Source organism: Quercus lobata, chromosome 9, assembly GCF_001633185.2.
Source record: "Quercus lobata isolate SW786 chromosome 9, ValleyOak3.0 Primary Assembly, whole genome shotgun sequence".
Taxonomy (NCBI): Eukaryota; Viridiplantae; Streptophyta; class Magnoliopsida; order Fagales; family Fagaceae; genus Quercus; species Quercus lobata.
Genome location: NC_044912.1, coordinates 37,314,458 through 37,331,194, shown reverse-complemented (window position 1 = coordinate 37,331,194; position 16,737 = coordinate 37,314,458). Strand labels below are relative to the sequence as shown.

Sequence of the window (16,737 nt, the reverse complement as noted above, 5' to 3'; positions counted from 1 at the left end):
AAAACGCAACTGTAGGTCTCGGGTCTAACAAGGGCTTATAACAACATTTATAAACACCATTATAGGTCTAGGGAAAAAAAAAAAAAAATCCAATCCGAAAAGAAATTAAAAATAAATTTTTTGGGACTTATAGTGGTGTTTATAAATGCCACTACTATAAGTCCTGGGTCATATAGGGGCCTATAATAATATTGATAAAATGCCACCATAGGTCCTTTAAAAAAAAAAAAAAAGGACTTATAGTGGTGTTCATGAACGCCAGGGTCTCACAAGGGTCTGTAGTGGCATTTGTGGCATTTATGAACGCCACTATAGGTCTTGGGTTTTACAAAAAAATTAAAATTAAAAAAGGATCTATAGTGACGTTCATGAATGCCACTATAGGTCCTAAGTCTTACAAGGGCCTATAGTGGCGTTCAAGACTTAGGACCTATAGCGGCGTTTAATTTAAATTTAAATTTTTTGTGTTCCGACTTTCAAATTTCAATCCATTATATAGGTTGACAGTTTCTCAAAAAAAAAAAAAAAAAAAATCCATTAAATTAATTTCTCAAATATTTAAGTAAGGGTTTCAATTAAAGGTTGTTCTTCCCAATTTGGTCAAATTTTAATCGAAAGTGAGAAGATAAAACAAAACATGGGTTTATAGGTATTAGATTCTTATACCTCTTGAGCAAATTGAAGTGAAACTCGTTTGATCATGTTTCTATATAACATTAACTGAATTATTTCCATGAAATAATTTTAGTTACCCCACCATAACAGAAATAAATGGGCCATGATCCATATTACGTAATTGGTGTTGTGAAGGTAGATGTTACAACTATGGTCCCTAATAATTATTTACTTTACAGTGATCCTACCCATGGGGGCAATACATGGATGTGACACTTCCAGTGCTATTGAGTACATAGGACATGACATCTTTAATATACATGTATTTGTGACATTTTCTTCTTACGAGATATTCTTATATGGTTTGAGTAATCATTTTCATATATTCAAATACCATGTTTTCTCTTCGTTTTGCCGTAACTTTACGTTGAGATCTATTGAATTCATTAACTTGTTGTTAGCCACCCTTGTTGATATATTCTATTTGTTTCTTGTTAAGTACGTGAATTTGAAACTTTATTTGGTATTTAGCTCATTACTTGTTGTTCCAATATTTTATTCATATTAATTGCATAGATTTATAGTGTTAAATGGTTGTTGAGAGATGATTGCTTTGCTATAGGAGGACAACTATTGTCATTTTGAGCAATCAATTGTTATTGAGATCTTATTTATGTTATCATAATTTTAAATTTTGAATTAAAAATTGGTTTTGTATATATACTGTAGGGACTAGGGCCCAAAATAATGTATTGGGCCTTGGACTTTGTTCGAGGATATAGACAAGTCCGAAGAGGAACAAATAGTTACTAAGGGGTTCTCAGTTAAAGTCTCATAAGTGGGGGATGAATTGAAGGATATTCGAGGAGGAATACCTCCTCGGATACAATGAATGTAGTCCAAGTATGTACTAAATGTGCCCTATGAACGTACGAGAAGGAAGGAAACTCAAAATATCTAAGGAAAAGCTGCTACCATCGCATTAAATGCATTGCAGTTACTTTTCTAGCCGCATTTATGTGGAGAAGACCTCTGAACAGTGCTGCCTTGACTACCACAACTCACAGAAGGCTGAAAGGGGTGTCTGATGGGACAGGTACTTAAGTAGGGATAGGTACTTAAGTAGGGACTCAACAAGTGTAGGATCAAGATGATCAACAAGTGTAGGATCAAGATGATCCAAAAGAAGCTATATAATGTGAGAGACCCTCCATGAGAAGGGGATTGGAAAGGAGGGAGAAAAAATAGTAAAGCAATCTAAATCATTATGATATTCTAGAGTGATCATTATATCCAGATTTAACCTCCTCGGACTGAAAGTTTATTGATATCAGCATCCTTTATTTGTGTTTGAACGCTATGCAATTCAATATTAGACGTTGTCTAATTCATTAGGACCTAGTTCTTTGATCCATTCTCTATAAATTCATTGTATTGGGCTCATTGGATTAAGAATCCATACATTTTGGACTTGGGCCTCAAATTGTGACCCTACAATTGGCGCCGTCTGTGGGGAGAGCTTGTGCCCTAGTGAGTGCAATGGTTAAACATGTTGGGATCAGGTCCACACCAAACAGGTCCACACCAAATAGAGCCTGCAGGTTCTCAACGGCAGGACAACTTTCTTAACCTTGAACGGGAAAGAGATCGGGACAAACATCGAGAGGGTAGTGTACATACTACCCATACAACCAAAAGCCATTCTAGGGTGAGAAGTCACATATCCCAAAAGCAGGACGATAACAAAACCCTACAGCAGGAGATCGACAACTTAAAAAGAAACTACGTCGTGTGCAACGGAGGCGTTCCCCTTCTAGTTCAGATACTAGTGATGAAGGGGGCAACAATTATAGGAAAAGGTCAAGAACTCCATCAAGTGAAACCTTTTCTTATGAGGAAGAGCACCACCATAAAAGAAGACACAAAAGTCCGTCCCGTAAAGGCCTAGTGAACGATACCATGAGCAAGGCCTTGGATCGAATCTTTAAGTCACCCTTCACACGCAAGATAGAAGGGGCTAAGCTCCCTCGGTGATTCCATCAACCTACTTTCACTATGTACAATGGTCGAACGGACCCCGTATAGCATGTAAGCCAATTTAACTAGAGGATGGTCGTTCATTCCAAAGACGAGGCTTTGATGTGCAATGTATTTTCGCCCAGCTTAGGACCAGTGGCGATGAGATGGTTTGATGACCTTAGGCCAAATTCCGTAAGTTCCTTTAAGCAACTGACCCAGGCCTTTGGCTCTTGCTTCATCACGAGTAGCAGGGTTCCTTGGCCCTTGGATTCTTTACTGTCTTTGTCCATGCGAGAAGGGGAGACCATAAAAACCTAATCGGATAGGTACTGGGAGATGTACAATGAGATAGAGGGTAACCATGACGACGTCGCCATCAACACTTTTAAGAGCGGCCTCCCAACTAAGCATGGTTTAAGAAAATCCCTAACAGGAAAGCCTGTCACTAGCCTACGCAAACTCATAGACCGGATCGACAAGTATAAAAGGGTTGAAGAAGACCAGCAGTTGGGTAAAGGAAAAGCGAAGGTTGTTCCTTAGGAGAGGAGAGACTTCAGGTCGGACCGATTTTACAACAACAACCGGCCGAGGAGAGACTTTGCAGGGCAATCTGGATCTGCCGACGTGCTGGCAATTAATGCTGTGTTCCAAGATCTGGTACATCAGCCTCTGGAGAAGATCAAGAACGAGCCATTCTTCAAATGGCCAAATAAGATGGCAAGAGGCCCTATGAAGTGCAACCAAAACCTGTATTGCCAATACCACCAAGAATCGGGGCACGCCACTAAGAACTGCAGGAACTTAAGGAACCACTTGGACCAGCTAGTCCGAGAAGGAAAATTAAGGCATCTCTTACATCATTCCAGTGGTCAACAAGGACAGGCGAATCCTGAGTCTCGGAGAGACACCTCCTTAAGACCTCTTATAGGCACGATAAATGTCATTTTTGCTGCTCCAGGAAGGACCAGCTCTTGTCCTTCCAGGGTAATGCCTGTGGCTCGGCTTCCCACTGAGGAAGATGATCGGGAGTCCAAAAAGGCCAAGAAGGAAGCCTCACCAGTGCTGGGCTTTTCAGACGAAGATTAGATCGGAACCATCCAACCTCATGATGATGCTCTGGTGGTCACACTCAAGATTGGAGGATATGATGTGAAGAGAGTGCTAGTAGATTAGGACAGTGTTAGTAGATTAAGGCAGTGTTGTGGAAGTAATGTACCCCAACCTGTACAAGGGGCTGAACTTAAAACCCGAGGACCTAACGGCGTATGATTCCCCTCAGGTAAGCTTCGAGGGGAAGACCGTTACTCTAAGGGGCCAGATCAGACTGCCTATACAAACCGGTTCTGACATGGTGGAGGTGGATTTCATTGTAGTCGATGTTTATTCACCCTACACAGCTATTGTGGCTTGACCTTGGCTTCATACCCTAGGAGCTGTCTCTTCTTCTACCCTGCACCAGAAGGTGAAGTACTTGTCGGAGGGCCAGGTTAAAGAGATTGTGGGGAATCAGACCATGGCCAAATAGTGCATGGTGGCTGCCATCTCACGCCAACCTTGTGTTGAGCCCTCGGCCTCTACTGGAAGGGGCTTATAGCAATCAGCCACCTCGCATTGCCCGGTAATGAATCAACCGATGAGGCAAAATGCGAGGATCTAGAAAAGGTAGCTGTTGGCATTGATCCAGAAAAGTTCTTTCAAGCCGGCTCGGAACTACCTCCCTAAGAGAAAGAAGAGCTAATTGGGTTTCTTACAGAAAATGTGGACGTGTTTGCATGGGACGCCTACGAGGCCCCAAGGGTTGATCCGAGCTTCATTTGCCACCACCTAAATGTTAACCCATCTGTTACTCCCAAGAAACAACCAACTCAGCACCCGTCGAATGAGCATGTTAACGCTGTTAGGGACGAGGTGATGAAACTTAAAAAAGCAGGGGCTATCAAGGAAGTTTTTTACCCTGAGTGGTTGGCCAATACTGTAGTGGTAAAGAAGAAGAGTGGAAAATGGCGAGTTTGTGTAGACTTCACGGATTTGAATAAAGCCTGCCTAAAAGATCTATTCCCTATGCCTCGGATAGATCAGTTGGTAGACATGACTGCGAGCCATCCTTGGATGAGCTTCTTAGATGCCTTTCAAGGATATCATCAGATACCACTAGCTGTAGACGACCAAGAAAAGACAGCTTTTGTCACTCCCATTGGAAACTACCACTACAAGGTGATGCCTTTTGGTTTGAAAAACGTAGGGTCCACCTACCAGAGAATGATAACCAGAATGTTTGAGCCGCAACTAGGTAAGAACACTGAAGTCTATATAGATGACATGGTAGTAAAGAGTAAGGCAGTGTCCGACCATGTGAGAGACCTCGGGGACATCTTTGAAATTCTGAGGAGACATAAGTTGCGTCTCAACGTATCCAAATGTTCATTTGGGGTAGGATCGGGAAAATTCTTGGGCTACATGGTGACCCACAAGGGAATCGAGGTTAGTCCCGATCAAATCAGGGCTGTCAACAGCTTACAGCTGCCTCGGAATCCTAAGGAGGTCCAAAGGCTTACTGGCATGATTGCTACCTTAAACCATTTTATTTCCTGGTCGTTAGACAGGTGTAGACCTTTCTTCCTCTTGTTGAATAAATGGAAGGGATTTGAATGGACCAAAGAAAATGGTTGATCTATTAACTTAATCAATCTTTTAACATCTCTAACCTGTGCAGTAACAAGAATTTTGAAATGATTTGTTCAAGATTAGATTGAAGTTTCCAAAATTGTAATAAGAAATTGGAAATTTATTTTTAAAATTAATAAAAATACATATATTAAAAATGATTAGGTTTAATTTTTCCTTCAACTAAGGGTTTATTTGGATACCGCTTATTACTGAAAATTGAAAACTTATTGCTAAAAATACTGTTACAAAATAATTTTTAAACTATGAATAGTGCCTGTGGGACCCAATTTGGATGTTACATTTGCTTTATTAAAAAACTTGCGGGTCTTGTGAACAGTGCACGGGACCCAGGTTTGGACGCAAACACCATCTGCGTTTGCGATCCAAACTCACACTAACAAGAAATTGGAAATTTCATTTTGGCGTTTTAATAATTCCAGAGTCCATTTTAACCCATTTTGAAAAGCTATTTATGCAGAGTGGCTTTTGATACTTTGAAATCATAATTTTTTGTACTCAGCTCTTCAGTTATAAAAGTTTTCACACCTTAACTGTTTAAGCAATGCTAAATTAATATCTAACATAATGAGTTGAATAATCACATGTTTATACATGTAAGATGACATAGATTGTTGGCATTTTATGATTTAGATTACACATAAAACCCTATAAAAATATCCTATAACAATTTGTTTTTTTTTTTTTTTTTTTTTTTTTTTTTTTTTTAATGTAGCAATTAGTCTTTTTGGAGGATAGTAAACCATGACATTCTTCTAAACACCATGGCTAACAGTAACCTAATTTCATGTGTTTCCAATAACCTAATTCCATCCCGAAAATTATTTTTGTTTTTAAATTATTCAATAGTGCTAGCTAGTTTTAATCCCTTGAATTGACCAATGAAAAGTAGGACCACATTTATGCAGGGAATAGGAATAAGGTTATAATAAAGAAGCTTGTCATCCTTGCGCAGAGGATATGCTAATTGTTGAAATCAATATGCAAGCTTGAAGGTTCAGCAATGGAGGAAGTGAAGACATACAAAGAGAGAATGAACATTATAGAGCGTGAGATAATGATTTCGTATATTGATAAATATCTGCTCTATTACTTATATAATGGGAGCAAAGGAGTGGAAATCTACATAACAGAATAACTAACCTACTATCCAATCTAATCATGACAAGTGGCACTACTATGTAACTAATAAACCTACTCTTATGTACAAACGACATGCTGTTCTGTACACCTAATACAAAATCACTTATTACATGGTAAGTAGCTTAAGCAACAATGAAATGAAACTAAATACTTGCATTGGTTTATCAACTGTGCTTCAATCTAGCTTTCGTTTCTAACACTCCCCCTCAAGATGAACCATATATGTTAATTAAGTTTATCTTGGAAAGCAAGTGAGAGAACTGTTTCTGGCCTAGAGCTTTGGTAAAGAAATTTGCAATCTAGTGCCATGTAGGAACATGTAATGTTTTAATGATCCCATCTTCAATTTTTTCTCGAATGAAATGGTAGTCTATCTCAATATGCTTCATTCGTTCATGATACACAGGATTGGCAACAATATAAAGAGCTATTTTACCATCACAATAGAGAAAAGCAGGTTGAGTGTGGTTTAAACCAAAGGTTTTGAACAAAACAATAAGCCAAACCACCTCACTAGTGACTGTTGCCATTGATCTATACTCTGACTCAGTAGAGGATCTTAACACTACCTACTGCTTTTTACTCTTCCAAGAAATTAGTGAATCTCCTAAAAACACACAAAACCTTGTGATTGACCTTTTGGTGTCAGGGCAAACTGCCCAATCAGCATCACAATAGCACTTCAATTGCAATTATGATCTTGTAGACAGGAACAACCCTTTACCTGGTGTTTTCTTCAAATAGTTGAGGATTTTGTAGGCAGCTTGAAGATGAGGTACTTTAGGTGAGCTCATGAATTAACTTAATTTGTGGATTGAATAACAAATTTCAGGCCTAGTCAATGTCAAATAGAGAAGTCTCCCTATTAACCTTCTATACAATGAAGCCTTAGGGACTGCATCACCAACTGAACTGTTGAACTTAGCTGATTGGTCCATAGGAATGCTTGTTAGCTTACAAGCTAACATACCAGCATCAAACAGCAACTCAAGGGTATACTTTCTCTGACATAAGGAGATTCCATTTGAAGTTCTTACTACTTAGGAAATACTTCAAAGTTCCCAAATCTTTGAGCTTGAACTTGCTGTCTAGAAATTGCTTAAACACATTCACAGCATCCACATCATTACTGGCAATAAGAATATCATCAACATAAACAAGAATGATAATCATAGAAGACAACTTTGCAAACCATGGTCTGCTTGCTTGTTTAAGCCCATAAAGAGACTTTGTAAGTCTACAAACCTCCCCCTTGTTGCCAAACCCAGGTGGAGGAAGCATGTAAACCTCCTCATGTAAGTCCCCATGTAGGAAGGCATTGTTGACATCCAATTGAGTGAGATGCCAACCTTGAACAGCAGCAAGTGCCAAAAGAGTTCCGATAGTTACAAACTTAACCACAGGAAAAAAAGTCTCATAAAAGTCTATACCCTCAGTTTGTGTAAAACCTTTAGCCACTAAATGAGCCTTATACCTCTCTACAGAACCATCAGCCTTTAACTTGATTTTATAAACCCATTTACATCCAATTGGCACCTTACCAGGAGGAAGCTTGCATATAACCCAAGTATGGTTAGCTTGAAGTGCATCAATTTCAGCTTTCATGGCATTAAGCCATTTAGGATCAAGCAAAACTTGAGCATAAGAATTAGGTTCCTTAGCAATAGTTAAAGCAAGGGCAAAGGATTTATGGGAAGAAGAAAGTTTGGAATAGGAAAGAGTTCACTAGAAGCAGTAGTGGAATCATCTGATTGAGGAAGTGAAACTGTGGCAAACACATGTGCAAAAGCCAAGTTGCAAAGATAGTCTTGAAGAAGACTAGGAGTTTTTCTAACTCTAGTAGACTGCCTAACAGGTTGAACAACAGGAGGAACATCACAAGATGGATTAGAAGAGTCAGAATCAGGGTGAACAAGGTCAGGAAACTCATTAGGAAGAATAGCCAGATCCGATGATAAAGAGGAGTGAACTCTACAGTAGGAAAAGACAGACTAGACTCTGGTATGACAGGTTAAGTAGGAAACATGGAAGGGCAGGAATGAATAGAAACTAATTTAGAATGTGACAACCAATGTTTAAAAGGAAAAATAGTTTCCTTAAAGACAACATCTCTAGAGACAAAACAAGTTTTAGTAGCCAAATCATAGACCTTATAACCCTTAGTACCAAAAGGATAACCAAGGAACATACAAGGCTTAGCCCTGGCATAAAACTTAGTCCTATCTCTAGATAATGTTGAAACAAAATAGAAACAACCAAAAATCCTTAAATGACCATAAGAAGGAGAATGTCCTAAAAGTTTCTCATAAGGAGTGATGTTCTGAAGGAGTAGACTAGGTGTTCTATTGATTAAATAAGTGACAGTGAGAACACAATCACCCTAGAACTTGAGAGGTAAATTGGCTTGAAATCTCAATGCTTTAACTACAGTAAGGAGATGTTAGTGTTTTCTCTCAACAACTGAATTTTGTTGAGGTGTTTCAACACAAGACAGTTGGTGCATAATCCCTTTAGATGCATAAAAGGAATTCAAAGAAAACTCAGGTCCATTGTCTAATCTAATGACCTTAATAGGAAGTTTAAATTGAGTAAGAATGAGATTATACAAAGATTGAATCAAAGATGAAGCCTCTGACTTGTATTTCATCAGAAAAACCCAAGTGCACCTACTATAGTCATCTACCAAGGTGAGAAAATACCTAGAACCATTAAGGGATGGTGTGGAATAAGGACCCCAGATATCAACATGTATTAAATCAAAACATGCAGATGAGTGAGAAACAGAAGTAAGAAATGATAATCTTCTTTGCTTAGCTAGTGGATAGATAGAACAATCAAAAGTTTTATTATTGCACGAAATGATAGTTGGTACAACAGATTGAAACAATTCAAGTCTCTTGGCAGATGGATGACCTAACCTACAATGCCATAGACTACTTGTATCAACAGAAGGCACATTACAAGAATTAAGAGCTGTTACAGTTGGAAAAGAAGATGAAAGTTTGGAAAGAGCATCTGAAACACATGGTGGCAAACTATCTGGCAAGATGCTTTGCAATGTGTATAGTCCACCTTGATTTCTACCCAACCCAATCATCTTCCAGAGCTGTAAGTCTTGAATGAAATAGTATTGTGAAAGGAAAATGCAACAACAAGAAGGATGTTGGGTTAGTTTACTAATGGAAATTGCACAGTTCCAATGTGTGTGACTTTAGCCATATCACCATTGGGAAGCCTAACAGAAATTTGTACTACAGAAGTAATTGAGGTGAAAAATGCTAAAGAATGAATCATATAGTCAATGGCTCCACTGTCAAGAATCCAATCAGTGGACTGAATATAAGAAGTATTGATGGATGAAGAAAAAACTGAGTAGTCAAGGGAAGGAGCAGATCATATACCTGATATCTCATTCCCTTGAAGATCAAATGAAGGCTGAGTGATGATGTTTGCAACCTGATAGGTATTTGCGGCTCCCTCAGAAGGTCCTTGAGTACCAAAATGACAGTTGGAGTTCAATAAACCAAGTAACTGTTGATATTCTGACTTAGTAAGGCTAACACCTTCACTTGCATCATCTTCAGAAGCAATAACATTGTTGGTAAATGGTGGTAAAGTAGTTGAAGCTTGGCCTTTAGCAAACTTGAACTTGTAGCTAGGAGGGTATCCATGCAACTTATAGCACTTATCAACCACATGACCCATAGCACCACAGTGTGTACATTGTGGCCTACCTTTCTTAGCATTCTTAACATTCTTTGCTGCTAAAACTGAAGCTAAAGCAGTTGCAGTGTCAAGCTGTATCTTCTTGGCAGTACCTACCTTTGCTTCTCATCTTGAAGTATAAGAGAGAAAACTTTTCTCAAGGGAGGCATAGGAGCCTTAAGAAGAATCTGTCCTCTGACAGCATCATAAGTCTCATTCAATCCCATCAAAAAAGACATTGTACAGTCCTCTACTTGATGACCACAAGAATAGGTCCTAAAATTGGTGAATTCATCCCAAAGTCCCTTAAACTTTGTGTAATATGCATTGATGGATAAATTCTCTTGAGTTAAAGCATTAATCTCCTTTCTCAGCTCAAAAATTCTAGGTCCATTGCCTTACCCATATCTATATTGCAAGTCAATCCATACATCTCTGGCAATCTTGAAATACACTATACTTGGTTGTACATCTTTAGAAATAGAATTAAACAACCAAGCTAAGACTGTGCTATTACACTTACACCAGGCTGTGTAATAAGGATGATCAACAGATTGAGGCTTAGGAATAAAGCCATCAATGAACCCTAGTTTGGTCTTGGCATCCAAAGAGATTAGAATAGGCCTACTCCATGTGTTATAATTCTCCTCAGTAAGAGGTTGAACCACCAATGAAACACCAAGATAACCACCACTGGATAGGAAATATGGACTGGAGGAATTTTCCCAAGGCTGGGCAGTATGAGCAGTTGCACTAGATGTACTTTCAGTCATATTTAGTACAATGATGAAGATACAGAGTCCCAAACAAGAATTAACAAAAGAAAAACCAGAATTAACTTTCTAGAGAATTCTTCAAAGAACAAGCAATGAATGCAGTGATATGATGTATAACCAAATCAAATCAAGATTCAATTTACAATCTTGATGAAATCACAACAGAGAACTGCAAATTGGGAATTGAAACCCTAAAATTGGAAAGAAATCAAATCAAGATTCAATTTACAATCTTGATGAACTCACTGCAATGGGAATTGAAACCCTAAGATTGGAAAGAAATCAATTTCCAATTATGAAGAAGAGAATCTAGATTTCAATATGCTAAAGAAATCAAGATCTAGAAGATGATAAACTTAGTGCAAGAATCAATAAGGAACACAATGAAGAAAATTTCTAATTGATTTGAAAGAAGCACCAAGAGATCGAAAAATAAAATTGAACTAGGAGGAATCAGAGAATACCAGACTTGAACGATTCTCTAAGCTAGTTCAACTCTGATACCATGTTGAAATCAAAATGCAAGCTCGAAGGTTTAGCAATGGAGGAAGTGCAGACCATACAGAGAGAGAATGAACAATATAGAGCTTGAGAGAATGATTTCGTATATTGATAAATATCTGCTCTGTTCCTTATATAATGGGAGCAGAGGAGTGGAAATCTACATAACAGAATAACTAACCTACTATCCAATCTAATCATGACAACTGGCATTACTATGTAACTAATAAACCTACTCTTATGTACAAACGACATGTTGTTCTGTACACCTAATACAAAATCACTTATTACACGGTAAGTAGCTTAAGTAGCAATGAAATGAAACTGAACACTTGCATTGGTTTATCAACTGTGCTTCAATCCAACTTTAGTTTCTAACACTAATTTTTTCTATACCGTTCTAATTTTATCGGATGTCTTCGAAGGTATTATAATTAAGAAGCTTGAAAGGATAGTTATTTCTATCGTCTATTTGGAGATAATATAGGAATATAATTGTGAATTTGTGTGACACAATTTCTTTTTCCCTTGAAATCCTTCCCATGTATCTTTGAACAAATCGATTCAACTGTCGATCTTTCCATGAATGAAGACTAGATAATACTATCAGTTATTTGGTTTCTGTCATCGTTATCTTTCCATGTTGTGCTTTCATCTTTTTCCAACCTATTTCATTTTTCATTGTTTCAATTTGTCTCTTCTTTTTTCCCATATGTTGTCTTCCCTCCATTGGTGTCAGTATTGTTAGGTTTTTAGATCCCTATAAACTAGATTGTTTAACCTAATTAACTAACCAAGTGAATACTTAAGTTTATTATTCAGATCTAGATTAAAACAATAACGTCATATAACGTAAAGTAGCGGAAAATATAAAGAACACAATGATATGATCACCCATGAAAAACCAAATCGGTAAAAAACCTGGGGAGGATTTAACCTAGCTATCCTCAAGGTAAAAAGCAAATCCACTATAGAGAATCGAAGTTTATAATAAGACTTAGACCACTAACATCATATTGCTACCACATGTAGAACTTACTGACACGGCCACGTGCAAGCTCTGAATCCACGGACTCCTTCTCTGTTAACCCTTTGCAACACAAGCACCCACACTTATGACTTTGAAACTCCACTCAAAGGTTTATCAACACAAACTCTCCTGTTTGTGACTCCAAGACCACCCTTGAAGGTTTAGATCTTCAACTATTGTTGATCTTGATGCAACAACTTCAAATCTACCTATTCTAAAGATATGAGAGTGATATCCGGTAGTGACTTTGATAAAGGAAGGTATAGAACTTTTTAGATCTCACAAAAGCACCTCCAAAGTCATAATAAAACGTACCTAAGGTTTCCTTTATATACTAGAAGAAGTGGATCTAAAACCCTAATCCTTTTTGGGCTTGAACCGCTGTTGGGCCGAACTTAAAATTCTGTAGACTCGTATTTTGATTAGTCGAGCTTGTTCTTAGATCGATCGAACCAGGCAAATTTCGAATTCTCTTTTCTGCAACTTGCTTGTTCTTGGATCTTGACTTGTATCACCTTGAGCATTGTCTAATAATACCTATAGACTCTAAGATCTATATCTAGACAAGTTTGTGTTCACGATTTGCCAATTGTTCTAAACTTTTAGAACCTAACAAGTATCGATCCACATGTTTCATTTGTTAGCCTTTGTTTTCATGTCTACTTTTGCTTAATCTTTCATTATGTTTCTATTTTCTCATGACTATATATATATATAAAGAGAGAGATGGGTTCAAGTTACACCTTGTGTAACTCTAAAGAGTTACACATTTTTTAAACCATTGGATTTAAGTAGATTTAACGGTTAAAAAAAGATCCTCATTAATGCTAATATTCTAATTGATTATCCCTTATTTAATACATTCCATACTTATTTCTAGTAATTGCAAGATCATCCCTATTTTTTTCATGAGCTTGTTATTAAAAAATTGCGTAAAGAAATCCCAATTGTATATAACTAAGGTACTCTCTTACCCACTCCCACAAATCAAACCAAGGGAGGTACGGTTTAATATGTTCTACAATTATGCTGGACTGACTTGAATCCCTAGTAATTGCCATAGAAAGATGGCCCTTGAATTTTTTTCAAAGAACTTAACATACATTAGCTTATAAAAAAACTATATAATCACATCAAAGTTATTACAGTCGCCGAATTCAAATTTTGCTATATAGTCACCAACGCTGAAATGCAAGAGACTGGGGGAACAGAAAACCAGTCTCAGGGAAAAGATGAAAATGACTATCAAGGCTAGCTTTTGTAGTTTTAAAAAATTCTTTTTTCCTTGATTAAAAAACTAGAAACACAAATATGTGCCCCAAGAATCCTTTCCATGATGAGGTAGGTCTCAATGTGCACTTGAATTCAGGGAGGACCTAGCTCCTTTAGCTAACCTTGATTGGTATAGACCAGCCCAAACAGATGTACGTAATATTTAGAAGTGCCATGTTTGGTACAATCTCACACAAAGCCTTACTTGACAACAATCTTAGCATTTGCATTTCTGATGTGTAGTAAAAATAATTTTTGAATTGGCATACTATATAAAAAAACAAGAGTAATGCTAGAGAGCTTTGATTGTGCTAGTAGAGCATGAAGCATATTGAATTACAAGTTCTTAGGGGCCAAGAACAAGTCAACCTCCATGATCAAACACAAGGCAAAACACTTCAACATGACAAGAACTTACACACATCAGAATGTATACCCAAGCTTTAATAGGGAATGACAAATCTCTTTACTTCGCATAACATCAATCAAATATAAAAGAATCACACTTTTGAAATAATAGGTGGTAAAGCCTTTAGCTTGTCCAACAACTTCTCTACTTCGAGAAACCCAAGTGATCCCACAGACAAGAATTTTACACATTTCCATCTGTTCAACCTCTTAGAGAATTAGATCGTATATTTGCAACTTCCATGAACAATATTATAAGATGAAGAACAATATATGACATTAATAGTTTCAGGCATATAGGGCAGCAATAGTTGTGTTATTCAACGAAGTATGGCAGGGTGTGGCTTTTTTTTTTTTTTTGGTTGCTACCAGTGACCTGGCCATGGAGGTGACAGAGAGAGAAACATGCAAAGAGAAAGAGAGAGAGATGGGCAGTGGAGAGAGAAAGAGTCAGCCGTATAAAGTTTTTTGGGTTTAGAAGTAAGTATGGAATGTATTAAATAAGGGATGATAAATGAGATCAATTAGAATATTAGCATTAATGGGGTTTTTTTTTTTTTTTTTTTTTTTTAACTGTTGGATGTAATTAAATCCAATGGTTTAAAACATGTGTAACTCTTTAGAGTTACACCAAGTGTAACTTGAACTCATCTCATATATATATATATAGACAAAACTTAGGTACAATACTTTAAGTGTTGTTTCTTAAATTCCTCTCTTAAGATTCTGCTATGTGGCTACTTAACTAAAAAATACATTCCTATCACATGTGAAAAAATCCACATGGCAGAATTTTAAAAGGAGAACCTAAAGAACAGTACCTAAGTCTTGCTCTCTCTCTCTCTCTCTCTCTCTATATATATATATATATATATATTTGGTTTTATTTTTAATCTATATATATATATATATATATAAAACCGAAACCTTTGAAACTCCCACAATTTTCGACGTCAGCATAATATTAAAAAAAATTAAAATTAAAATTTAAACCAACACAAAAATGTAATAAACCCAAAAAACGTAATAAACCCAAAAAATGTAATAAACCATCTCTTCCCTCTCACGATGCTTTTCCTGATGCTCTGCCTTTCCCACCATCGCATCTAAATACACAACAGACACCTTCTTCAGACCATCAATCTCCTTCCTCAGACCATCGATTTCTCCTTCCTCAAATCACTGATTTGCCTCAGACCATCGATCTCCTTCCTCAGACCACCGATATCTCCTTCCTCAAACCACCAATTTGCCACAAACCACCCACATCCACCCTGTACAACCCAAAAATGGTGCCCCATTTGCTGTGGGTCTCATCAAGCCCATGGCCACAGATCCCACCATACCCATATCCACCTCCCTCAGTTTCCACTCTTCCTCAGAACATAAACGAAGCCCCATTTTCCGTGGGTCTCATCCAGCCCATGGCCCGTCAACTATGTCGGTCGGCAATACACCCAACCCAGCCTGTCGAGACTGGCCCACAGGTAACTAATAAACAAATTTAATTAGAACTCTAGTATTATTTATTTTTTTGAATCCGAACCCTATCACTATTAGGACTCTAACTATTATCTTCTTATTGCCTTTCTCTTCGTTGTTTTCCTCCGTTCAAGTCAGGGTTAAGGTATGGTATTCATTTGCCTTTGTGATAATCTATGTACATGATTTCGCTTTCTACTCTATTTTAGTGTTCTCTGAATTTGAGTTGTAAAGAACTCATGAAACTCAAATTTTAGTGTAGTTATATCAGTTTGTGCAAAAAAAATTACAGCTAGTAGGTTTATGTTTTGACTGTTTCAAGTTCAAACTTAGAATAGTTAGGATTTCTTAGCTTTTTTTGAATTTTAGTTTAGTTATATCAGTTTTAGTAGAATAAAAGGAAGGTTGTGTTCCTAAACAATGCTATTGTATGCATAATTGTTAAAACCTAAAGAAATCAACTATGATCAATCTATAGTCCATAGGCATTGGCCTCCTACTCCTTTAGTGGCAAACCACTGAACTTTACTTAAAAATCTTAAATTTTTAATATTGGGTTTTTGTTTTTGTTTTGAAAAATGGTGTTTTAGTTTGATTTTTTGATATGGGTTTGTGTTAATGTTTGTATTTTTGTGTGGATTTTTAAGGTGGGAAGTTGGTGTATCAGACCTCTAAGAAGAGGGCAAGTGGACCCAAGTGCCCTGTCACTGGCAAGAGAATTCAAGGGGTATGTAGTATATATATTGTGTTTTGGCGTATTGGGTTTTTTGCTAAATCTGAAAACGTATCTTTGATTTATAGTTATATGCTATGTCAATTTGTGATTGTAATTTTGCTATTTGTGAATCTATAACTTGTGTTGTGGTGGATGATATAATATATGAGTGCAATGTTGTTATTATGGTCATGGTTTCTTTTCTGTATTGTTTGATTATAGGAACCTAATTGGTGGTAATGTGTTGGTGAGGGGTTTAGTAATTGATGTGAGAAAGACAGGAGTCCATGTTGGTGATAACAAGTCTCAATCTTGGAAATGTGTATGTATGTGGTTCCTATGTGAGGCATTAATATGCTTAACGCATAGGATTGTAATATTGATAT

The 16,737-nt window shown here is 37.2% G+C and overlaps 1 protein-coding gene across 1 annotated transcript; it reads left to right on the top strand.

Moving 5' to 3' along the window:
• Positions 1-2,970: 2,970 nt before the first annotated feature.
• Positions 2,971-3,720, top strand: LOC115961684. Its single transcript, XM_031080620.1, has 2 exons — positions 2,971-3,162; positions 3,301-3,720. The coding sequence occupies exons 1-2, from the start codon at positions 2,971-2,973 to the stop codon at positions 3,718-3,720; spliced, it is 612 nt and encodes a 203-aa protein (XP_030936480.1).
• The last annotated feature ends 13,017 nt before the right edge of the window (positions 3,721-16,737 follow it).